The sequence below is a fragment of the Pteronotus mesoamericanus genome, unplaced genomic scaffold (assembly GCF_021234165.1).
Source record: "Pteronotus mesoamericanus isolate MK-2021 breed Mesoamerican mustached bat unplaced genomic scaffold, CSHL_Meso_final contig_82, whole genome shotgun sequence".
Classification (NCBI taxonomy): Eukaryota; Metazoa; Chordata; class Mammalia; order Chiroptera; family Mormoopidae; genus Pteronotus; species Pteronotus mesoamericanus.
In genome coordinates, this window is record NW_026555265.1 from 15,527,657 (window position 1) to 15,552,088 (window position 24,432).

The 24,432-nt window shown below is 37.3% G+C and overlaps 2 protein-coding genes across 7 annotated transcripts in view; one reads left to right on the forward strand and one right to left on the reverse strand.

Moving 5' to 3' along the window:
* Positions 1-14,669, forward strand: part of RNF13 (ring finger protein 13) — a 119,494-nt gene extending 104,825 nt beyond the window's left edge. For all 4 annotated transcript variants that reach the window (XM_054585196.1, XM_054585195.1, XM_054585197.1 and 1 more), the window contains 2 exons: positions 12,926-13,006; positions 13,267-14,669. In XM_054585196.1, coding sequence (XP_054441171.1) covers positions 12,926-13,006; positions 13,267-13,631 — 446 coding nt within the window. In that variant the 3' untranslated portion in view covers positions 13,632-14,669. The remainder of the gene's footprint in view (positions 1-12,925; positions 13,007-13,266) is intronic.
* Positions 12,707-24,005, reverse strand: PFN2 (profilin 2). Of its 3 annotated transcripts, none has more exons than XM_054585201.1 (3): positions 23,794-24,005; positions 21,493-21,685; positions 12,707-12,783 (listed from the first exon to the last, which is right to left on the reverse strand). In XM_054585201.1, exons 1-3 carry the CDS (start codon positions 23,923-23,925, stop codon positions 12,752-12,754), a joined length of 357 nt encoding a protein of 118 aa, XP_054441176.1. In that variant the 5' UTR covers positions 23,926-24,005; the 3' UTR covers positions 12,707-12,751. The 3 variants fall into 3 exon arrangements, with proteins under 3 accessions (XP_054441176.1, XP_054441175.1, XP_054441174.1); XM_054585200.1 differs by lacking the exon at positions 12,707-12,783 and adding an exon at positions 18,025-19,388; XM_054585199.1 differs by lacking the exon at positions 12,707-12,783 and adding an exon at positions 18,025-19,709.
* Positions 24,006-24,432: the final 427 nt, after the last annotated feature.

Here is a 24,432-nt window from a genome sequence, read left to right on the forward strand (position 1 = left end):
CCACACTCCTTACCAGTTAGGTTGAGCTAAAGCCAATTCTTCTGTTTCTGAGGGTACAAGGCTCTTTTCTCGCTGTTGTTCAGTTGTTTGTTCCAGGTGATTTCTCCACAATTTAGTTGTAATTCCAGGTTGGTCCTGGGAGGAGGTCAGTGTGACTTCCACTCACTCCTCCACCATCTTGATTCTCTTCATTTATAATTTTACCTATGAGTCTTCTTTTTCTTAGTTACTCTAGGTAATGGTTTGCTAATTTTGTTGATCTTTTCAGTAAACCAACTTTTAGTTTATTTTTTCCTATTCTTTTTTATTTTCTATTTCATTTATTTCTGCTTTAATCTTGAATATTTCTCCTTCTGCTAACTTTAGGTTTAGTTTGTTCTTCCTTTTCTAATTCCGTGAGGTGTTAGGTTAAGTTGTTGATTTAAGATCTTTCTTCTTAAGAACATAAGCATTTACTGTTATAAATGTCCCTTAGTATTGCTTTTGCTGTGTCCCGTAAGTTTTGGTATGTCATGTGTTCATTTCATTTGTCTCCAGATATTTTCTAAATTTATTTGTGACTCCTTTTTTTGAGCCATTAGTATTTAAGGTTCAGTATCTATATTTATGAATTTTCCTGTTTTTCCTCTAGTGATTTCTAGTTTCATTCCCTTCTTTTGAAGAAGGTAGTCGGTATTATTTTAGTCTTCTTTAATTTGTTAATATTTGTTTTATGGCATAGTAAGCAGTCTACTTGGAGAATGTTCCATGTGATCTTGAGGAGAATGTATATTCTGCGGTTGTCATGTACACATGCTGTGTACATGTTTGGTACAACTGGTCTGTAGTTTTGTTCACACCTCCTGCTTCCTTACTGAACTGTGTGGTTTTTCTATCCATGCCTGAGAGTGAAGTATTGAAGTTTCCCACTACTGTTGTGTTGGTGTCTGTTTCTCCTTTAAGTCTGGCAATGCATGCTTCATATATTTGGGTGCTCTAATGTTAAGTTGTGTATATATTTATAATTGTTATAGCTTCCTGGTGAATTGGTCCTTTATTATTATATAACATCTTTGTCTCTTGTGACAGTTTTATGTTAAGTTCTATTGAATTGGCCAAAAGGTCCGTATTGCTTTTTCCAAAAAATAAAGACAAAGATGTCTTTTTTTCATTTTCACCAATAACTTTATTGATTTGGATATTGAGTATGTCGGCTATCTACCACATGGTATAATGTTGATTCTTCTCAATTAATGTCTTGATTTGATCGCTATTAACTGATCTACCTGGCCGTGGAGCATCATCCGGCACAAAATCTCCAGCACAAAACTTCGCAAACTGCTTTTGACATGTTCGATCAGTCATAGCACCTTCTCCATATACTGCACAAATAAAGCAAATTATGCTGAAAATGTTGAGTATTTTCTTCCATCTTCAATATTAAAATATAAAAATTCAACAGTTTTGATGTTTTTTTAAAGATGCACACTGATATGACAGCTGTCACAATACAATCAATAAAATAGTTTGAAATGAAGTTAAAGACAACTAAGTGCTACTAGAGCCATCTTACGGAAAAAACCAAACGGACATTTTGGCCAACCCAATATTTTGTCTGATTCAAGTGTGGCCCCTGTTGCTCTCTTTAGGCTCCCATTAGCCATGGCATATCTTTTTACACCCTTTCAGTTCTACCCTGTATGTGTCCTTAGATGTAAAAATTACTCTTTTGTAAATAGCATATAGTTGGATCTTGTTTTTTATTTTTATCCATTCAGCCAATTTGGGTCTCAATTGGTGCATTTAATCCATTTACATTTAAAGTAATTACTATTGCCATGTTGTTGTTTTCTGTCTTTTGCCTTTTTTTTGCATCTTTTCTTCTCTTGCTGTCTTTGTGTTTTGTTGATTTTTTTGTAGTGACATGTTTTAATTTCCTTCTCATTTGCTTTTGTCTATATTCTTTTGATATTTTCTTTGTGGCTACCATTGCAATTATATAAAATATCTTCAAAATATACAGTCTTTTAAATTAATAAATTCAGTCATATATAGAAACTACACCTTTACATCTCTGCTTCCTCCCATTTTGTTATTGATTACACATATTGTTTTTATATTGCATATATCTATTAACATCCATTTATAATTGCTTTATTCTATAAGAAAATTTTTTATACCAGCTTTATATGTTATATATTCTTCTAAGTTGCATTACTGTAGGATTCTATATTTTACTTTGTATTTACTTTTACCCAGGAATTTTACATTTTCATATGATTTTGTATTGCTATTAATTGTCCTTTTGCTTCAACTTGTAGGAGTATCTTCAGCATTTCTTGTAGCATCCAACTAGTGGTGATAAATGGCTTTTTGTTGTTGTTTTTTTCTTTGTTTTTAATCTGTCAAAGTGTTAAATTCTCCTTTGCTTTAGGAAGAAATTTTTACTGGTTTTAGTTTTTTAAAAAATTGTATTTTGTTGATTATGCTATTACAGTTGTCCTGATTTTTCCTCTGATGCCCCCCTCCACCCCGCGCCCCCTACTCCCTAAGGCAATCCCCCCACCACTGTTCATGTCCATGGGTCATGTGTAAGTTCTTTGGCTACTCCATGTCCTATACTGAACTTTACATCCCCGTGGCTGTTCTGTAACTACCTATTTGTACTTCTTAATCTCCTCACCTCTTTGCCCATTCTCCCCTTCTGCCCTTCCATCTGGCAGCCATCTGATAACTAACTTCTTTTCTCTGCTGCTTTTAGGAGTCTCTTTTATCTTTAACCTTTGGTCTTTTAATTATGATGTGTCTTAGAGTGGGCCTCTTTGCATCCATTATAATTGGGACTCCCTATGCTTTCTGGACTTGCATGTCTATTTCCTTCATCAAATTAGGGAATTTTTCTTTCACTATTTTTTCAGATAGATTTCCAATTTCTTCTTTTTCTTCTCCTCCTGGCACTCCTATGATGTGAATGTTGGACCTCTTGAAGTTGTCCCAGAGGCTGTTTATACTGTCCTCATTTTTTTGGATTCTTTTTTCTTTTTGTTGTTCTGTGTGATTGTTTTTTGCTTCCTTATGTGCCAAATCATTGATTTGATTCTCAGCTTTATCCACTCCACTGTTGTATCCCTATAAATTGTTATTTCAATTAATGTATCCTTTGTCGCTGACTGGGTCCTTTTTATTCTGCTGAGGTCCTAAATACCTTGAGCATCCTTATAAACAGTGTTTTGAACTCTGTATCTGATAGATTGCTTACCTCCATTTCATTTGGCTCTTTTTCTGGAGTTTTGATCTGTTCTTTCATTTGGACCATGTTTCTTTGTCTCCTTGTTTTGGCAGCCTCCCTGTCTTTTGCCTCTATGTATTAGTTAGAGCTGCTTTGACTCTGTGTCTTGGTAGTGTGGCCTAATGTAGTAGGTGTCCTGTAGGGTCCAGTGGCACAGTGTCTCTGCAATTTATCAGTTACAGTTTATGTTTTTCCATCCTGGTGCTGGGTCTCAATAATTTTTTGCTCCTGGGCTTCTGCTCTAGTAAGTTGTAATTCTACCAGCCAATCTGTCCGATTTGGGGGCAGCAGTTTTCTCTGGGAACTCAGTCCTTCAATAGATCTAAGAAGAGTTGTTGATAATCAGTTTGTTCAGCTTTTTCCTTGTGAGTACAGGACTGACAACTTCGAAGCTCCTTACATGCCAGACCAGTAACTGGAAGTCTCTACCATTTCCCCTACTCTTCTACTTCCACTTCATTTTCATAGCTCCTTGGTTATATGTGTGTGTTTCTCTAAGATCATTTGTTTACCTAAAAGTGAAACTATGAAGTCATAGAGTATATGTATCATCAAATGTAGTGCACCGTGGTAAATTGATCTCCAGAATGTTTTACTAATTTTCCTGCAAGAGGTATATGAGAATTCCTGTTACTTTACAAATTGCCATGTCAACCCAGGATCCTTAAAAAGTTTTAGGTCTGATTGCATCCACCTGCATTATCTGAGGTGTTCATATAGAATTTTAGTATCAAGGAAATTATTTGTTAATACTACTGATTTATACAAACTGCTTTTTAAAACTACATGTAACAAATACTGTCCTTAAGTAACTTATACATTAACTTACACAGTAAATTTCAGATTTAAACATCAATTCATGCATTAAGTAAATATATACTGGGCACTTGCTGTGCTTTAGATGTAACAGTCTACCTAAACATTGGGGATGCAGTAGTGAATCTGTATCAAGAAGGAAATATGTAATGTATCTTTTTGTCAATTCCTAATACATAAAATGAGATAGGCATCACAGTTTACAAAAGATATTTTTCTTCGCATAATTATTTTTACTTTCTAAGGAACATTCACACTTAGCATAGCACTTAGTAGGAACTCAGATATTTGCTCATTGCTCCAAATTGTATTAAATCATAAATCATTTAAATTCAGTTACACTGGTCCTAAAAATATTAAACTAACCATCAGCTGTCAGAATGCCATGCCTTTGCTAAAATACCCTCTAATGTATCCACTAACAGTAATTTTTTTAATTTGCACAGATGATTTTGACAGTGTAAGCTTTGTTCTCAGCATACCTTGATTATTCCATTGTAAGCCAAATTATGAGAAATTTAGAACCAATCATTAAGTAGATTAATTTCCTCTTAAAAGTGGCAGACTAAATACATTTTTATAGTTATTGTCTAAAAAGGTCATACTTTTTGTCACCAGTATGGAAAGGGTAAAATCAAAATGGTTTCCACGTGAACATAGAACTGGAGGCTATTTTAAATTTTTAAAAGTCATTCACTTGCCAAAACCTTAACTTTTTTTTTTTTCCTTAGTCAAGATGCTTGGGGTACATGTCTTAGAGCATGAAAAGCCTGTTAACCTCACCACTGTGTAATGATAATGACAGTGTTGAAAATTGATGATCTTTATGGTTTTTCAGTTTAAGGACTGAAGTAGTCCTTTTTGAAGTTTATCAAAAAGGAATCCCACCCACCTTTTCTTACTTGTGGGAAGTTATCTTACCAAGAATTCTGAACCCAGGCTGCAATATACAGTCACACAGGTTGTACACTGTACAGCTCTGGGAAGGTATCATTCATTCTTCCTCATCAGAGATTTTTATATTTGTGATAATTATTTTTTGACAGATAGCAACAAAGTGCCTTGAGGAAAGTGGGTTTTTCCCCCATAATTCGCATAAAGGTACAGTTTAGCCAGTAGAACTTTTGATCTGAACATAGAATGATTAATGTAATGCTCCAGCCATGTTAAACACTCATGTATGCAATCACCCAAATCCAAAATGTAACTACATTTATAGGACAAATCATCCAGTTTATTTAGCAACAAACTATACAAAAAGGGCAGGACTCTTTTAGATTAAGAGAGACTTAGAAGTCAACATCCAAACATCAGATGCAATATTTGGATCCTAGTTTGAGTAAATCAACTGTAAAAAGTCAGATCTGAGACAGTTGAGGAAATTTGAATATGCTTTGGGTATTGGATGATACTAAGAAATTAATGTTCCATTTTGTTAGGTGTGATAATAGTGTTATAATTTTTTAAAGTCCTTATATATATTTGTTTTTATAGTCACCTTTGCTACACTGAGAGTTGTAATAAATATTAGCCCAATCTAGTCAATAGGCAGAAGTCATCTGGAAGAAATTCTGCTTTATGCCAAAGAAATGTAGGTACAAAACCTCCTCCACTTTAAATCCCAGGTGTACCTGAGGCTGTCCCAAGTTTTTTGTTTAAATTCCTTTAAATGAAACAAAAGAAAAATAATTACTGGATTAGAACACACAATATTTAAGGATATACATAAACTCGAGGTTTTAAGTTGGCTGTGGAAGAATATTGTACACTGATTTTCTAGTGGTCTGAAAAGGAATAATGAAAAGAACATGAAAACTTTAGTAGTAGTTAGTACCAAAGAAACACTTTTAAAGTACTTGAGGTCTGGCAATATTTACCATTCTAAAATCCATTTAACTTTTTCAATTCAGGATAATGAATCTTTGAATCTATTTGATTCTCTATTTCGAAAGATCTTGGGTACAATTATAGATAATCTGCATAATGCATTCAAGTTAGAACCAATAAAGGCTAATCTAGAATGGTTGTTTAGAATACAGGGAAAAGTTAGGTTTTTTTAAAAAAAATTACCCAGGCCTTGGCTAGGTAGCTCAGTTGTTGCGAGTGTTGTCTCAATATGCCAAGGTTGCGGGATTGACTCAACCAATAAATACATAAATAAGTGGAACAACAAATTGATGTTTCCTCCCTCTCCCTCTCTTACCCCTTCTTCTCTTTAAATCAATAAATTAAAAAAAATTAAAGATAAAAAAATTGCCCCAAATGGAATTAGGTCAATGCTGATATCAGTGCTTAGGCTTCTATTTTAAATTTGTTACATGGATTTATTTATGGTCTCCAAGGCAATCATTTCCTACTCTCAATTAATGAATTACCACTACGCCCCCCCGCCAATTGCCAACGTCATGTTTTTTCCTTCAGTGGAGTCATTTGTTTACTTACTGTACATGCCACTATCATTTCATCACCAGAAGGTATAAGAAACATTTGACCCTTAATTAAACTTGTAGAATATAGCTGCTATTTTGTAGCATCCTAGAATGGTTTATACAAATGTGAAACTATGGGAGGTAAGAATGAAAAACAATCCTCATTCCTTTTCCATGTGTGACAGTCTGAAGACCAAAAGAGTGTTTGGTTTATGAATTGGAAACATTTTAATTTCTAATGAATGTCTGCTTAAGAATTTTTCTGGCCCTGGCTGATGTGGCTCAGTGGATTGAGCACTGGCCTGGAACCAAAGGGTCGCTGGTTCGATTCCCAGTCAGGCAACATGCAGGGTTGCGGGCCAGGTCAGGTCCCTTGTGGGGGTGCACGAGAGGCAACCACACATTGATGTTTCTCTTTCTCCCTCCCATCCCCTCTAAAATAAATAAAATTTAAAAAAGTATTTCTTAACCTCTTGCCCTTTATTCACTACAAATCAAAAGGGATTATTTAATTGTTGAAATTCTGAGTGCATGTAGTAGAAGATAGTATTGCATACGCATGGTCTTTGGAGTCTGATAGACCTGGGCTGGAATTCTGGATCGCCCGTTTATTGACTGTGTGACTTTGTAGTTTCATAACCTGTATATGCATCCCTTTATGTGTAAATGTGACAGTACCTGCTTCATAAGATGGATGGGAGGTGTAAATTAATATATGAAAAATGCTTATAACAATGCCTGGTACACAGCAACAGGTCATCAAATGGTAGCAATTATTACTACAAAAACAAAACAACCCCTTAAAATCATAAATACTAGTATCAAAATTAAGTCATTAAACATTTATTTTATGATGAAATAAGAGATTGCCAAAATCATAAAGCAGCTTAAAAATATGTAGCTGTACAAATATTACACTTGCAGTTTCTAATAACCATAAGGTTAAATTAGTTATATTTTTGTTTTAGAATGTTTTGGTTATGATAAGATTTGGCAGTTAAAGTAACAGAAAGAGGTTTATCTGTTATGCATGTTCTAGTATATTGTAATGGTTTTGAAACAAAGTATGTAAAGATAAGAGGGAAAAAATCCCAATTTAATTGTTGCAATTTTCTTATAGTTGTAGATGCAACTATTAGATGATTGAAAACATGAAGGGAAGTATAGAAAACTTCTGTGGGTACTCATCACTCCAGTAAGTTACAGCACCAACCATGGAAGTCTTAAAAGAATTCTAATAGGCTTACAATGTAAGTTAGTGTTAGGGGAATCTGTAACAATTTGGAAGTAATTGTCAGTGAATCAAAAAGAATTTGGCTTTTGGAACTCTTCCATTAGGTATAGCCTGTAATCAAACCTACAAGAAACCACCAACTTGAGATCCCACCACAAAAGTTGGTCAGTACTCCCATACATTTACCATACTTTGGGGACATGATTATCTTAAACATTCCTAATTATCTTACTGATCGTCACCTTTGCAGCTCTCTCAGAAATGTTTGTGATTAATACTTAAAATGATTTAAATATTGACTTAGCCATTTCTAGCACATATGAAATAACAGCCTTTTAGTTGTCTTCTTGGTTCTGAAGCAGACTTGCTTATAAATTATTCATTTATAAATTTATATCTTCTCAAAATCATTCTTCAATTGAAATTGTGGTTTCCTGTGTCATTCAGTTAATGCATTTCTCCAAGTCTGATAACTAGAAGGATTGGTTACCACATATCATGTGTCATAGCATATGAAAAATCATTATAGGAGCTATTTCCCTACCCCAGCAATATATAAAGGAGGCAGATCCCCGAGATAAAAATGATTTAAAAAATAGGTTTCATATCTGAAATTTCAAGGTAGCACGGATTTTTCTTTTATAGCTTAATTATCGAGATTTTCCAAGATAATATTTATAGGAGAAAGATTTAATTCAGAGACTGGGAAAAATTCCATATAGCCTTTTATAGATTACATAAATATTTTTTCCTTTTTTAAATAGTTTATTGTATTTTTTCCATTCCCCCATATACCCTCTTCTACCCCCACCCACCCAACCTCCCACACAGTCACCACACTGTTGTCCGTATCCACGACTCATTTTTCTTTTTAATTGATCTCTCCACCCCCCAACCTATCCACTCACCCCCACCGCCAGATCTGTCAGCCTGCTCTCTCTCAGTCTGTCTCTATTTTGCTTGTTAGTTCAGTTTGTTCATTAGATTCCACATACGAGTGAAATCGTATGGTATTTGTCTTTCTCTGACTGGCTTATTTCATGTAGCATACTGTTCTCCTGGTCTGTTCGTGCTGTTGTAAGGGGTAAGATTTTCCTTTTTATGGCCAAGTAGTATTCCATTGTGTAAATGTCCCATAGTTCCCCCCCACCCCAAAAGACTGTTTTTTCAAAGATTTTATTTATTTTTAGAGAGATGGTAAGGGAGGGAAAAGGGAAGAGAAACGTCGATGTGAGATAGAGATGTCCATCAGTTGCTCTTGCACTCCCCTAGCTGGGGATCCGGCCCACAACCCAGGCATGTGCCCTGACTGGGAATGGAACCAGTGACCTTTTGGTTTGCAGGCCGGCACTCAATCCACTGGGCCACATCAGCCAGGGATTTTATTTTCCTAAGACTTTTTTTTTTTAAAGATTTTATTTCTTCAGAGGGGAAGGAAGGAAAAAAGAGGGAGAGAAACCCACAGTTGTTTTATCCACTCATCTACTAATGGACACTTGGGCTGCTTCCAAATCTTGACTATTGTAAATAATGCTGCAATGAACATAGGGGTGCTTATATTCTTTCAAATTAGTGTTTTCTGTTTCTATGGATAAATTCCCAGAAGTGGAATCACTGGGTCAGAAAGCATTTCCACTTTTAATTTTTTGAGGTAAGTTGATACTACTTTCCACAGTGGTTGTACCAACGTGCATTCCCACCAACAGTACAAGGGTTCCCCTTTCTCCACATCTTTGCCAGCACTTATTTGTTGACTTATTGATGATAGCCATTCTGACAGGTGTGAAGTGATATCTCATTGTGGTTTTAATTTGCATTTTTCTGATTAGTGACAGTGAGCACCTTTTCGTATGTCTGTTGGGCATCTTGGCCAGGACTATGGCTAGGACTTCCTGTACTATGCTGAACGAGAGGTGAAAGCAGAGATCCCTGTCAGGTTCCCATTCTTAAGGAGACTGCTTATAGTTTTTGCTCATTGAATGCAATGCAGGCAGTGAGTTTGTCCTATATGGCCTTTATTATGTGTATGTTTGTTCCCTCTATTACCACTTTGCTGAGAGTTTTTATCATAAGTGGGTGCTGGATTTTATCAAATTTTTTTTTCTGCATCTACTGATATGATCATGTGGTTTTTATCCTTCATTTTGTTTATGTAATTTATCACATTTATTGATTTGTGAATGTTGTACCAACCTTGCATTGCAGAATAAATCCTATTTGATCATGGTGCAAGATCTTTTTGATGTATTGCTGTATTTAGTTTTCTAATGTTTTGAGGATTTTAGCATCCATGTTCATCAGATATATTGGCCTGTAATTTTTTTTGTAGTGTCTTTATCTGGTTTTGGAATTCAGATAATTGCTGGCCTCGTAAAATGAATTTGGGGAGTTTTTCCTCCTGGATTTTTTGGAATACTATTTGAGGAGAGGTATTACTTCTCAGAATGCTTGGTAAAATTCTTGTCCAGGGCTTTTGTTTATTGGGAGTTGATTAGTACTGCAGTTTCACTAGGTGTAATCTGTCTATTTAGATTCTCTGATTCTTCCTTATTCGTTTTTGGAAAATTATATGTTCCTAGGAATTTATCCATTTCATCCAGGTTGCCAAATTATTTGGCATATAGTTGTTTGTCATATTTTAACATCCTTTGTATTTCTTTAGTCAGATGTTATTTATCTTATTTCTGATTTTATTTATTTGGGTCCCTTCTCTTTTGTTCTTGATGAGTCTGGCTAAAGGTTTGTCAACCTTTTTTATCCTTTCAAAGAACCAACTCTTGTATTCATTGACCTTTTTTTTAAACTATTTTGTTTATTCTGCTCTGATCTTTATTATTTCCTTCATTCTACTCACTTGGAGCTTTGTTTGTTGTTCTTTTTTAAGTTCCCTTAAGTGTAAAGTAAGATTGTTTGAGCTTTTTCTTGTTTCTTGAGACAAACCTGTAATGCTATGAATTTCCCTCTTAGAACTGCTTTCCCTGTGTGTCACAGATTATCAGTTGTTGTGTTCTCATTTTCATTTGTTTCATTGATATCAGTGTTGACCAATTCATTGTTTAATAACATGTCATTTAGCTTCCATGTCTTTGTGTATTTTTCAGTTTTCTTCTTATGATTGATTTCTAGTTTCCTAGTGTTATGATCAGAGAAGATGCTTGGTATGATTTCAGTCGTCTTAAGTTTATTGAGATTTGTCTGGTGTCCTTATGTGTGGTCCTAGAAAATGTTCCATGTGCACCTGAAAAGAATGTATATTCTGCTACTTTGGGGTGAAATGCTTTGAAGATATCAAATCCATCTGACCTCGTGTCATTTAAGGCTGCCATTTTCTTGCTGATTTTCTGTCAGGAAGATCCATTGAAATCCCCTCCTATGGCTGTCGTTCTTTGTCTTTCCCTTTATGACTGTCATGATTTCCTTTACATATTTAGGTGCTCCTATGTTGGGTGCATAAACATTTACTAGGGTTATTTTTCTCTTGTTGGATTGTTCCTTTTTTCATTTTGTAGTGTCCTCTGTGTCTCTTACTTTGGCCTTCGTTTTAAAGTCTTATTTTGTCTAAGTATTGCTACCTCAGCTTCTTTTTTCTTTTCCATTTGCATGAAGTATATTTTTCTATCCCTTTACTTTTAGTCTGTGCATATCTCGTTCTGAGAAAGGTCTCCTGGATGTAGTATATATATATGGGTCTTGTTTTCTTAGCCATTCAGCTACCCTCTGTCTTTTGATTGGAGCATTTGAGCCATTTACACTTGAAGTGATTATTGATAGTCTTTATTGCCATTTTATTTTTAAAAATTTTTCCTTTTTTTTTGTCATCTTAAAGCAAGCCCTTTAACATTTGGTGGTAACAAACTCCTTTAGTTTTTTCTTTTTCTTTTTTGATCTGGGAAGCTCTTTATTTCTCCTTCAGTTTTAAATGATAGCCTTGCTGGATAGAGTAGCCTTGGCTGTAGGTCCTTACTTTTCGTCACATTGACGAAATGCCAGTCCTTTCTGGCTAGAAATGTTTCTGTTGAGAAATCTGCTGAGTCTTATGGGACCTCCCTTGTAGGTAACTGCTTTTCTTCTGTGGCTTTTAAGATTCTCTCCTTGTCTTTAAGCTTCGCTCTTTTAATTATGATGTGTCTTGGTTGGGCCTCTTCGGGTCTGTGTTGTTTGGGACTGTCTGCGCCTCCTGGACTTGTGTGTCTTTCTCTTTCACCAGGTTAGGAAAGTTTTGCTTCTTCAAATAGATTCTTGATCCTTTGCTTATTTCTGTCTTCTCCTCCTGGTGTCCCCATGATGCTATCCAGAGATGGGCTTTATTTCTCATATGCCTGCCAAAGCTGTTACCATGTGTGTGAGATGGCCACTGAATTTAATTGTTCATTGAGCTCTTTGTAGTAAGTTGGAAGTAGTGACAGTGGTCATTGCCACAACATAAAAAGCCACTCCTGACTCAAGACTATGTATCATGTGACGTACGACTGCCAGTTCCTTAAAAAACATATAACTACACTTGAATTCCAGAAGGAGCTATGAATAAATTTTTATGATTTAAAGGTGGTAAGTTCAGCAGTAAGAACTTAAAAAGGGAACATCTATATGCCTAGCCCTTTGCTTGCATTATCTCATTTCATCCTCACAACCCTACACGGTAGGTAGAATTTTTCCCCAGACAAAAGAACTGGATGTCAAAGGCTAAGTAACTCTCTAGGCACCACAGACCTGGCAAATGTGGGAAAAGAGATTTGAAGCTCAGTGTGTCTCATTCCAAGTGTTTTTATTCACCACTATATTATTTAAAAATTGAGTATGTTCTGATGTTTCCATTTTTACTTAAAAAAAGACACTTTAAGAAATCTAAATAGTGAAATTTTGTGTCTGTGGCATGAAATATTTCAGAAGTTATATAAAACTCTGCTGGAATCATTATTTTTATAAAAATCTTTTGCAAAGGTAATCAAGGTAAACAAATTTGTCATCTTTTAGTTTTAGGTCAACGTTTAATTATTTAAAACTTCAGTTTCCATGAGTTGAAGTAGGTCCCTGATCTGAAAGAAAACAAAAGGTATCACTTAAATATAGATAATACAAAAGGCATTTAAAATAAGTGACCAAGGGAGATCTAGCTTGAATAGTTTGAACACCTCTCTAAATGTTTTAATAAGTTTTATTTACTATTTCCTCTCATAGGAGATGAATATGATGTATGTGCCATTTGTTTGGATGAATATGAAGATGGAGATAAGCTCAGAATCCTTCCCTGTTCCCATGGTATGAATAATCACATACTGCTTTGAATTGACATAGTAAATTTATATTTATGTTCAATATTAGAAAGGGAGACAGAAAATGGTTATTAGCACACCATAAGTCAGGTCCTGAACTAATTAGTGATCTCAGTCACTATAGGATGGAGGTATATTTATAAAACTTTACAGTTTTCTTCTTTTGTAACAATCATAAACATGGTAAAAAAAATTTTATGTTTTCAACCAGAATACTACCTAAAGATGTATATTTTGCTTCAACAGCTTATCATTGCAAGTGTGTAGATCCTTGGCTAACTAAAACCAAAAAAACTTGTCCAGTCTGCAAGCAAAAAGTTGTTTCTTCTCAAGGTGATTCAGATTCTGACACAGACAGTAGTCAAGAAGAAAACGAAGTGTCAGAACATACCCCTCTACTTCGACCTTTGGCCTCTGTTAGCACCCAGTCATTTGGGGCTTTGTCAGAATCTCACTCACATCAAAACCTGACAGAATCTTCAGACTATGAGGAAGATGACAATGAAGATACTGACAGTAGTGATGCAGAAAATGAGATTAACGAACATAGTGTTGTGGTTCAGCTGCAGTCTAATGGTGAACGGGATTACAACATAGCAAATACTGTTTGACCCAATCAGAGGGTGACTGGGTTATTTCTCTTTAAAATGTTTATTTAGGTCTATAATTTGATTTTTTTTTTTTGCTCCCTTCACAGGTTTCTGTAGAAATAACTTATTTTTTAGTATTCTACACTTTAATCTTACTGAAACCATTTTTAAAAAAATCTAATCTTTATCTGGAGTATACTTCATTTTACTAATAAGTATTAACAGACTGGTGCTGTAACTCAAGCATCAAGTCAATTCTTATTTTGGAATGAAATATAGCCAAAACAAAAAAATTTCTTTTTCTCAGTATAGCTTGCAATTAAGACCTAGATCACAGTATGCACATTTTGTGTTTTACACACAAGGTCAGTGCTGTGGCCACCTAGCATGAGCTAAGCCAACTCCCATCTCCATAAAGTTGCCTAGAGTTGTTGAGTTGGAATGTTTGTTTTGATGTTACCCCAAATTGCCATCATTAGGGAGGGACAACAAAGGTAATTCAGCATCTTTCCTCCTATCGGCAGCACAAACTCAAAGCCATCTTTCTCCTTTCTGTTCCCAAGTAGTCTTACCCTGAAAGGAACAGTCTGTATTGGTGCAGATTTCAAGTTTTAAGGTTTCTAATACTATAGTATTATGTATGAAATTGATTCATCAGATAAAGTAATATGTCACTGGACTGAAGTTACTGAATTTCAGTATCCTTAAAGGTTTTGTGTTGTGATCAAAGCAAAAAGGAACTGCTTTTCAAAAATACCAAACTTAACTGTTAACACACAGATCATATACCTCTTAATAAAGAGCATATAATGCTAATTAGCCCTGCTAAACTATGTACAGAGGAAATTGTTCACATACTGGATTTGAAAATAATCGCTTATATTTAAAAGAACTAATGATCTATTTAAACAATGTATTATGAAAAGCTAAATTATATTATACATCATTGTAACTGTAGAAAATATATAGACTTATGTATAATCAAAATGCTAAGAATTTTTATATGGCCTTGTATGAAGGGAGTTTGAATGTTAATAAACACATTTTATACTTTAAGAACTTTATTTGTTGTACTTATAATATTACCCACATTAGCCTTATTTTTCTATGCAGTGCTATAAAGACGTTAACAATTAAGGTAATTTAGATCAGATAGACACACATCACCTCAGAATTTTATACAAGGTAACTGCTCACAAGCAATTAGGTAATTTGCCCAAAAGTTAAAACTGCAGCTGAAAATCATCCCAACAATAGTGTACATTTTGGTACCCTGTTGTAATTACAGTACTTCCTTACAGCACACTGCTACAGAGCCTTGAAAGGATAAACCATATATCTGCACTGACATGGCAAATTAGTGAACAAAAGCACATTAGAAAATAGTAAACTAAGGAGATGAGCCTTTGTTATAACTAGAAAAAAGCAATACATTTTAAAAGAAATGTAACACAATAGAGGGAATTTCATTTTCTGAATAGCTTTTTAGAAAAAATCTTACAAACCACCAAAAAAAGTTACTTCTGCTTATGAAAAGAAAAGTTCAGCTCTGGCTGGTGTGGCTTAGTGGACTGAGCACTGTTCTGCAAACCAAAAGGTTGCTGGTTTGATTCCCAGTCAGGGCACATGCCTAGGTTGTGGGCTAGGTGCCCAGTTGGGAGCGTGAGAGGCAACCGATCCATGTCTCTCACACATCAGTGTTTCTCTCCCTTTCTTCCCCTCCCTCAAAAAATACATAAAATCTTAAAGAAAAAGTTCAGTATCTACTATCTGATATTACCTCATTTCCACTTTTTAAAAATAAAACACAGGCATGAGAAACAGAACAGTTTACTATGATAGCAGAGCTTTAGAACTTGGTCATTTGTATAATTCATTTAACGTAAGGTAAGATGTGAGGACAAAACATTGAACTCAGTGCCTGGCACATAAACACATGATAATGTGATAGCTTTCAGTGTTTAAATAAAAATATCCTATCTAAAACAAAGTTTTTAAAACTGGGAAAAGTCACTGTAATATATATGATACTGTTTTCCCTCAGTTCTTAATCCACTGCTCAAATCAAAGGACCTGGTTCCTTTAAGTTATAAGTTTTTCTGAGGTAAAATTTACTTCAAAAAACTCCAAACTGTTCCTTTTAGTTGTAAAATTTATACAGTGTTGTAAATAGCACTGCTAGTTCTGATATTCACTTGTAATCTTTTATAATATCTTCATGGTATAACTAGGACATTAAATAAAATTAAAATCCAATTTCTATTCAATACCTTCATAATTAAAAATTTTTGATTATAAAAGGTCATTTGGAAACTTACCCAAGATAAATTTATCTTGATATTTTACCTTCATATATATTTATGTAAAATACATGAATGCATTATACTGTATAGTCATGTATAATGCATTCCCATGTGTAATACCCATGTTTTTGTACACATTATACACGAGATTATGTTGCCCATTATCATACCCAAGGTATGTAATCATCATACCTGTGTATAATGTGCATCTTTATTTTTTGCTCAAAAATTTGGGCAAAAAAGTATGCGTTATACATGGCAAAAATACCAGTATGTAACATGTTTTATATCCCCATACTTAGCATCTATTGGTGAGCATTTTCTTGTGTCATTCTTCAATGACTGTTTTATCCTCTGGACAATCCTTATCCAACCCATAACCCTGAAAGTTAAATTTTGCAGTTTTCCAAGTTTACAGTAAGTAATGCTGTGTGACAGATATTCTGGTATATGAATTTGCACAGCTCCATTTCCTTACGTTAAATTCCCAGAAATAAGTGCAAAGCAAACATACACGCATATATTATCACAAGTGTTTTTCTAGTGAAATTGTGGGTAAGGGACCAATGACGTTTCATTGTTTACTATTTTAATGATATAGATGCCCACTACCACTTTCTACTCATCTATGTACACCCTAACACATACCCCCTCACCTACTTACAGGTTCATTCATTACAAGTTTCACAGTTCTGGTTGCTTTCTAATTAGTTATCCGAACAATTCTTTACAACTAAAGTATGAATGTGTATTACCATAAAATCTCAAATCATCACAACCCAATCACCAAATTTTCATTTTACCAACTTTCTGTTCCTTAACAGGGATTTTAATGAGTCAGGAAGTTGAGGTTTTCATTCATATTTTACAGTTTCTAAGGTATGCCCACCCAACTACCAAAGTAGCCCCAAATCCCTATCTTCCAAACTTGTTACATTCCTGTACGTACAAATTCAGAACTACTGTCTGACAACATTGTCAAAGAAAAAACTTATGCATAGTAATTTAAGTAAGGCAAAGAGATTCTCACTCCGTAATCCACAGTTTTCCCAAAGAGTAGCACACGGGATGCTTTAAAGTGATTCAGACTGACCTGTCAATTGTTTCCAAAGGATCTTTCTGGGCTTTTGGGATCTCCACCTCCAGGGTAGAATTTCAGAGCCCAGAATCTGCATTTTAACCAGATCCTCAGTTTTCACTTAGATTCACGAACTTTTGAGCATCCCTGCTCGGAGCTTCTGCTTGATAGTTCACGGTAATGATTTATCTAAGTAGTATTAAACTAACATATTTATTAAACTTCAATGTATCTCAGTGACCTTCTCACCCCTGGGATTAATTTGACTTACATAGCTATAGTTAACATGTCACTCCAAAGCCAGAAACTGCATGAACGTCCCAATCATCTTATATGCTGCCTAAGGAATGTCTTCTCTTAGTTAAGAGTCCCAAGTGGCTGACTTCAGCCTGCCAACATAGCCTCCAAACCTAAAGAAGTCATGTGACAGTTCAATCCAGAAGAATCCACAATGCAAAAACCCTTGGTACTGGGCCCCCTAATGCTCACTAGATTTCACATCTAGAGACCAGCAACAAAAGAAAAGTAGTATAGTGGTACCTTGGTACTTGTTCATTCATTCTGGAATGCATGATGAGTGCCAAAATCCACAAGTACTGAATGATAAAGCATTTTCTTGCAGGGTGGCACCATGACTCATACAAATTATAGCAAGTGCAACGAATCCCAAAACATTTTTTCCTTGTCAAAATGAGACAAGAACACGGTTTCATGAGTTCTGAAACCGACAAGTACTGAGGCATGACTGTATTTACTTTCTAGTGGATACATTAATTTTCCTCTCGTAAGCCTGTAGATGAGCCTGAGATGACTAAACGCCATTTTAGTAAATGAAAACCCATTAAAGAGAAATTCCCAGGCACTCATTTTGTTTATAATAAATACTGCAGGAATTGGAGTGGGCCATCAGCTGAATTTTTTAAAAAAGATTTTATACCTGCAGCAGAGTTTGGCTTATTCTGTATATTCCCATTGTGTCAAAAGCAACTGTAATAGTAAGCCAACAATTTATATAAACAACAGGAGTCTAGAGTATTTGGTTGGAATAAATTTATTTCATCTGTCTGTAAACAAGGTGTTTAATAGTTATGGCATTTTTTTAAATGCATATTAAATCAGATGAGTTAGACTGTATCCCAGATGTAACAAAGTGCAGGGAAAGAAAAGGACAAATCAGCAACGAGATTTTTTTTTTTAAATCTGTACATTATCCACAAGGCCCAAACAATAGAAGCAAATACTAGAATGTCCCTAAAGTAGTGCCATTCAAAAGAAACCTTTAATAGGTCAGTTAAAATCCATCTCACAATAGTAACAGTTCATTTTAACAACAGTATGGCACAGAATACATATGAAAAAAATTCATCACAAGACAGCCAAGTCCACAATAATGCAACTTCATATAAAAACTTAAGCTGCAAATAAAAATTGGTCCTATGAAGAACAAACTGGACACACTCCAGATGGTTATGTTGGGATACCTAATGTCCATAATGGCAGCCTTTTACAATTTTACTACAGAGTAGAGTTGGTGTGCAAAGAAAAAGATAGGAACAAAAACCTAATCTATTGCAATGATGGAATGTCCCTGGGGATTCAATCAGTATAGTTACTGTGAGGTCATGGGAGGAAGTGCCTTTTACTCATTTTGCAGTTGCACTCTTCATTATGTCCCGTAGACACTATGAAAAAAGGTTTGTCTACTCACGTGCAACAACAATACTAAAAGCAAACTACTGCAGCTCTCAATAGTTCATCAAAAAAAGGGATTATTATTTGGTTAAATAAACCAGGCACTGCATAAAATAAAGTGGAAGCAAATGAAATACCTTATGTGTAAAGGGAGGGGGTGAAAGAGAGAGGAGTGAAGGAAAGATGCATGCACTTTTTCCTCCCAACCATGCGCTACAAAAGGAAGACTAAATGAGCTAAGTAAATGCTCAAAGTGCTAAAAAGACATTGATCAAATTAGAGATTGTACACCGGCACCTTGCTTATATTAACTTATTTTAGTAATCAATATCCCATTAATTGCTAAAACAAAGTGATGCCCAACTTGGCATGCCCCCTCCCCCCAAATTTCAAGGTATCATGCAAATCATTATTGTGCTGCAATTATGTTGCCAGATAAGGGCTGATTACATACAGTGGTTAACATACAAATGATCCATTGGGCAAATAGGAATCATGACATTAGAAAATAGGTAAAGAAAAATTAGCTACCATATAGTCTGGTAGCACTGTGACTATAATTGGGGTGGTGATGAAGACAGTTGCTAGGTAGATGGGGAGAGGCTGCTTACACATCAGACCGCCTCAGGTATAAAGCGAGTTCATATGCTTTCTTGTTAAGTGTGCCTCCGTGGACACCTTCCTTTCCCATGACTATAACCAATGCTGGAGTACACAAGGAAACAAAACAAAAGTGAACAGAATTATTTAATGGGGGGAGGGCAAAAAGAAAGATACCTTTCCCCACCAACAGAGGGATACAAAGAGACACAGGTTCATACCCCATCACCCTGCATTGCTAATAAAATTTCCAGAATTAAGACTCAAGCTTACAGCTAGGAAAGTTTAAGAGCAATTTTCCCCTAATACTTAACAGTCTGCCTAGCAGCTAGAACCCAGAGTCTCTCAAGTATTTTGCCATTGAGTATGCCTTCTTATTCAATCCGCCTCCATGGACCCCTTCTTTTCCCATTACAAAGACCAAGACTGAAAGAGAAAGAAGAAAAGTGTTTCAAAAGAAGTGTTAATCAAGAAAGTCACATAAGTTTTAGCAGACAGAACCCCGATTAATAAGTTAACATTAAGTTAGTTTTCCATGAACTGTCAAGCACTGAAGTCAACTAGGTCTCCAAAAAGGAGAATTTTCAAACTAGTTATATGCAAAAAACTGTAACTATTAACTGCATCTGGGAAGTCAAATCAATGCAGCTATGTGCTCTATAAAAATATCTTTACATTAGCTGGGCGTGGGGAGGGGAGAAAGTGCAACCATTTATCTTCCATTCCAGGGCAAAAACTTCTGGTTAGTGTAACAAATACTTATTAGACTGGCCCCAAAAATATTAACTTAAAAAACTTAGGTGATTACGTTAAAAAATTCTCCCATTTTAACAGTCTTGATTAAGTACAAACTATTAAGTCTTACCAGAGAGGCTAGATGTGTCTATTACTTCCAGAGGAAAACCAAGACCAAATTTTCAAATTGCATTTTCAGTGCTATTCAGGAAAGGCCAAATTAAAAGTACTTAAGGGTTATTATTACTGATATCCTTAATGTTTTAGCTTTGTTTTTAATTGAGTGTAAAATCCTGAAATAGATTTACTACCAACAACAGGTTCTCCTAAGATGCAGTTCAAAGATCTAGCCCCAAAATATGTGGCAGATTTTATATTCACTGCCACTAGATGTCAGCAGTGCTATATGGTATGGAAATACTGTTTTTAAGTCCTATGGTTGATGCTTTTTAACATTTATCTGAGCTCAGCTAATATTTAAAGAAATTTGTCTATTATTTCCATCACCTAATTTTTCTATAAAGAAATGCTCGTACTTATCAATTCACACAAGAATAACAGTAACCATTAGGACAATCACAGGGAGTTATTAGTAGGACCATTACGGTAAATTACAGCTCAGAGGAGCTTCAAGTTCCTTCACATGGTAGATTCGGTCTTATTTATACGAGCCAAGTCTGCTGTAAAAGACTACACAAACCCTCTATTCACAAAATATTTATACAGGTTAACACATTTCAATATACTTATAAATTAATTAGATGTCATAGTAAACCTCAATTTTCAAGTTTTGAAAAAGCAGAGAGACATATTCAGTGCAGTAAGACTTTCTGCAATGTTGACAACAGATGGGAAACACCACAACTTCTGGATCAATTGTATAAATGAAATACAATTTCCTACTTTTCATACATAAATCACTTAGTCTTTGAAGATATTTTAATAAAGGGACAACTTACTCCAAAACCCTTATTCTAATTATGTCTTTCTTCCCCAGCAATGTTCCTAACAGAAAAAAAATGAGTCAATGTTAATTTTTCCATTTTTATGCAGAGCAATGAAAGATGAAAACGTAAGCAAGAAAGAAAAGGAAGAGATCCAAAGGTCAAAGACATAAAGGGACTAAAATAACCAAACAATTAGAGTTTGGATACACTATAAGATTACCATTGGACATGTCAAGCAATTTAAGAGACAGATTTAGATTTTCTATTTAACTAAAGCCAAAACTGGAAAGTAGATATGAATATTCTATTTTAGAATAAAGCCAGGATCTCGGAGGCTAGGCTGTAATATATGTAGCTGCTGTACAGTAACTAAACTTAAAATAGTATCTCCCTTCAGTGCTGGGCAGTTCACAAAAACCACCTTAATAGCCATTATGGACTAATGCTTTTATTCAAAATGTTAAAGAAACTGCTTAATAAGTTGTAATGTGGCATGCAACTTTCAGCCAAAAGAGTGCCCTGCTTACCTCTACCAGCTCTGCCCACTGCAACGTTGTATGTTGGCTCTCCACCTTGACTCTTTGTCCGGATGTCCATTGTGCAGTCACCATCGACGTATAGACTATCTCTGATCACTGAGCACTTCTTTGCTCCAAGAGTCAAACCGTTGGTAAAGAAACCTTCCCGGTCTTTTCCTACAATCATATCTATTTCTACTGGCTGCCCCCCAAAAAAGAAAAAAAGATCAAGTTATAGTTAATTCCTTCAGTCCTCAATATAACAGGAAAGATTATGTGCCAAGTTTTTACTATCAGTGCAAGACATCCACATTTCACTAGTGTAAAATCAAATTTTAGTCTTTTCTAAAGAATTACTTACTCCTACATGATTACATGTTTTATATCAGTTAATTAGGTTTCACAGTTCACACTGTAGTCTGCTAACTAAAGACCAAGTTATGAAAAGAATCTCTAAATAGCTGGTAGTTGACACTAGATAAACTACAAACTTGAGTTATTTATAAACTATCAAATCAGGTGGGACCTTAAGTGCTTATATAATTGGTAAAGATTCACCTATAAATCTAAAGCAATAGCTTGTGTATTATGTTCAGTTACATTACAGTCAGTCATGTTGCATCAAATTTAAAGTTGTCTGAAAGTCTCCATGCTTAGTAGGTCTCTGTTCAAGTCTACTCTGCTTCAAATGACTTGACATCTCCCCCCAGTATGAACTTCAAACCCTAGACCTCAGTGCTTTTCCAAATTCATATTTCCCTCCTATTTTTCCAGCCACTACTCCTTTTTCTCTCCAACTTCCCTTCCCCTCCCACCTTAGTAATCAGTTTTCATTCCGGCAAAAGCAAAGACGATTCTGTCCGTAGCACTGCAGTAGGCCATGGTAAAAGAACAGAGAAAATGGAGGGGGGTTTTGGAAAGAAAAGAAACTGAGGTAGTCACCAGAACCGGAAAGGAGAAAACGTGCATTCCAACATTCCATGAATAAGAAGGGAAGGCGTCGCCCCCATCAGAACTGCAGAGTCATAGCAGGCCCCAGCCATTTCCAAGCACCCTTCTGCAATTTTCCCAGCCAGACAGCGGGAACTCACACAAAAAACAAGAGGACTAAAGAAAAAAAAGTTGATCACCAGATGCCAATTCTCCATAAGAATTGTAGTCCCCTGTGGTTAGGGGAGACCTTAAAGTACTACCATCAAGGACTGAGTTCTACACAGTCAGATCTCAAACCATGTTTAGTAGTAATTAGTAGCACCCTAGCAGGGGGCATGAATTTTGGCGTTTGATAGGGAGCGTGAGGCTGAGAAATTAAGGGAATGGTCCTATATCTGACACAGTTATCACAATTTTAGAGCCTCGTGCAGAAAGAGACAAAACAATAAAGCAGCACTGAAGGCTTAGTGACAGTTTTTCCTCACACATGTGGTAACCAAGTTAAAACAATCAAGTCACAAAATCAGGTACTGTGAAACATAAATCTGCATTAGTTCCTTACTACCATCACGAAAGAGGGAGGGACTTGGAGAAGTGAAGTGTCCCTTTGGTGTTAACGGATTACAGAAAACCCCATAAAAGCATCCTCTTTTTTGGAGATATGTTGCGTAATTGGGGATAACGGTATATCGATGAGTCTCCATAGTAGGAGGAGAGAAATCAATGGCAGTTCGCCATCTTGGAGAATTAAAAAAAAAAAAATCCTATAGAGCCACAGCTGAAGTCGAGATTCACGAATCCACCTACGATGTCGGCGCACATTTCTCGGAAGCCCCACAGGCCTGGACACCGCAAACCTACGCAAAGTCGCTGCGAGGATCCCGGGGGCCGGGCAGCCGCCGCCTCCCACAGCCCGCGGCGCGCGAGGCACGCTGTCTGTCCGCGGAGCCAGGGGCAGCCTGGCCGCCGGAGGACCCCCCCCGCCCGGCCCGGCCCCTCGGGCCCTCGCTTCCACCCTAGGGTGTGCAAAGCAAACCTCAGGGCTTCCAGGGTACCTGAGGGAGACGCAAGAGGGGGAAAAAGGCGCTCCCCACCCGCCCCAGCTGGTGCGTGCCCCCTCCCCCAGCTTCATTCGGACCAGCTCTGGGAACGCGGGGAGCCGGGCCGCCGCCCCCGCCTGTCAGCGCAGCCCCGAGCGAGGGGGCGTCCCCGGGCCTCGGCCTCCCCGCCAGCCTGCCAGCCGCATCCTCGGCGCCAGCCGCCTGGCACACCTGCCGGCGCGGCCCTCTGTGCCCCGGGCCCGTGCTGCAGCGCCCCACGGCCGCCCGGCACTGCTCCTGTCCGGGGACGGTAACCCGCACCGCCCCCAGTCCTCACCGTAATGCTCTGGAAGACGCCCCCGGCCGTGGCTGCCCAGACGTATTTGGCGTCGCAGTAGCCGACAATGGCGGCCTCCTGGCAGCAGCCATCGCACATCAGGTTATCCACGTAGCTCTGCCAACCGGCCATCTTCGAGCCCTTCGCACTGCAGCGGGGACGGCGAGGAGCAGCAGGCGCAGCGGCGGCGGCAGTAGCGGGCGGCGGCGCGGGGGGAGGCGGGGCGGGGGCGGGGAGGAGGCGGCTCTGCGCAGGCACCGACCGCCCCCCTCCCCGAGGAGCTGCGGTAGGAGGACGCGGGGACGGCGGTAAGGGACGAGCCGCGGAGCGCGCGGACCCGGCTGCTTGCCCGCAGCCGCGGGGCTGACTAAACAGCTCCGAGAAGCTGAGGAGTAGCAGTGCCAGCAGCGGCGGTGGCGGTGGTTGTTTCTTCCCGAGGAGCCCCCAGTTCTCTGCGGCCACGGAGGGACGTGCGCGCGCGCGTGCGTGCGATCCTTCCGCGGCGCCCCGACTCGGAGGGTCCCGGGAAGGGAGAGGGAGACTGAGGCGGGGGCGCGGAGGGATACCGCTCGGGGACAATCACTGCCGCCACGTGCCGAGAGCGAAGTCCCAGCGCGACTGGTAGCTGGGGGTTGCCCA

What these genes read in the sequence shown, in the direction of transcription:
- PFN2 (XM_054585200.1), bottom strand. Translation starts at nt 23,925, where the DNA reads ATGGCCGGTTGGCAGAGCTACGTGGATAACCTGATGTGCGATGGCTGC. An exon ending in GCGTCTTCCAGAGCATTACG is followed by an intron (nt 21,686 to 23,793) that starts GTGAGGACTGGG and finishes TTTGGGGGGCAG; the next exon opens with CCAGTAGAAATAGATATGAT. An exon ending in AGTGGGCAGAGCTGGTAGAG is followed by an intron (nt 19,389 to 21,492) that starts GTAAGCAGGGCA and finishes TGTGTACTCCAG; the next exon opens with CATTGGTTATAGTCATGGGA.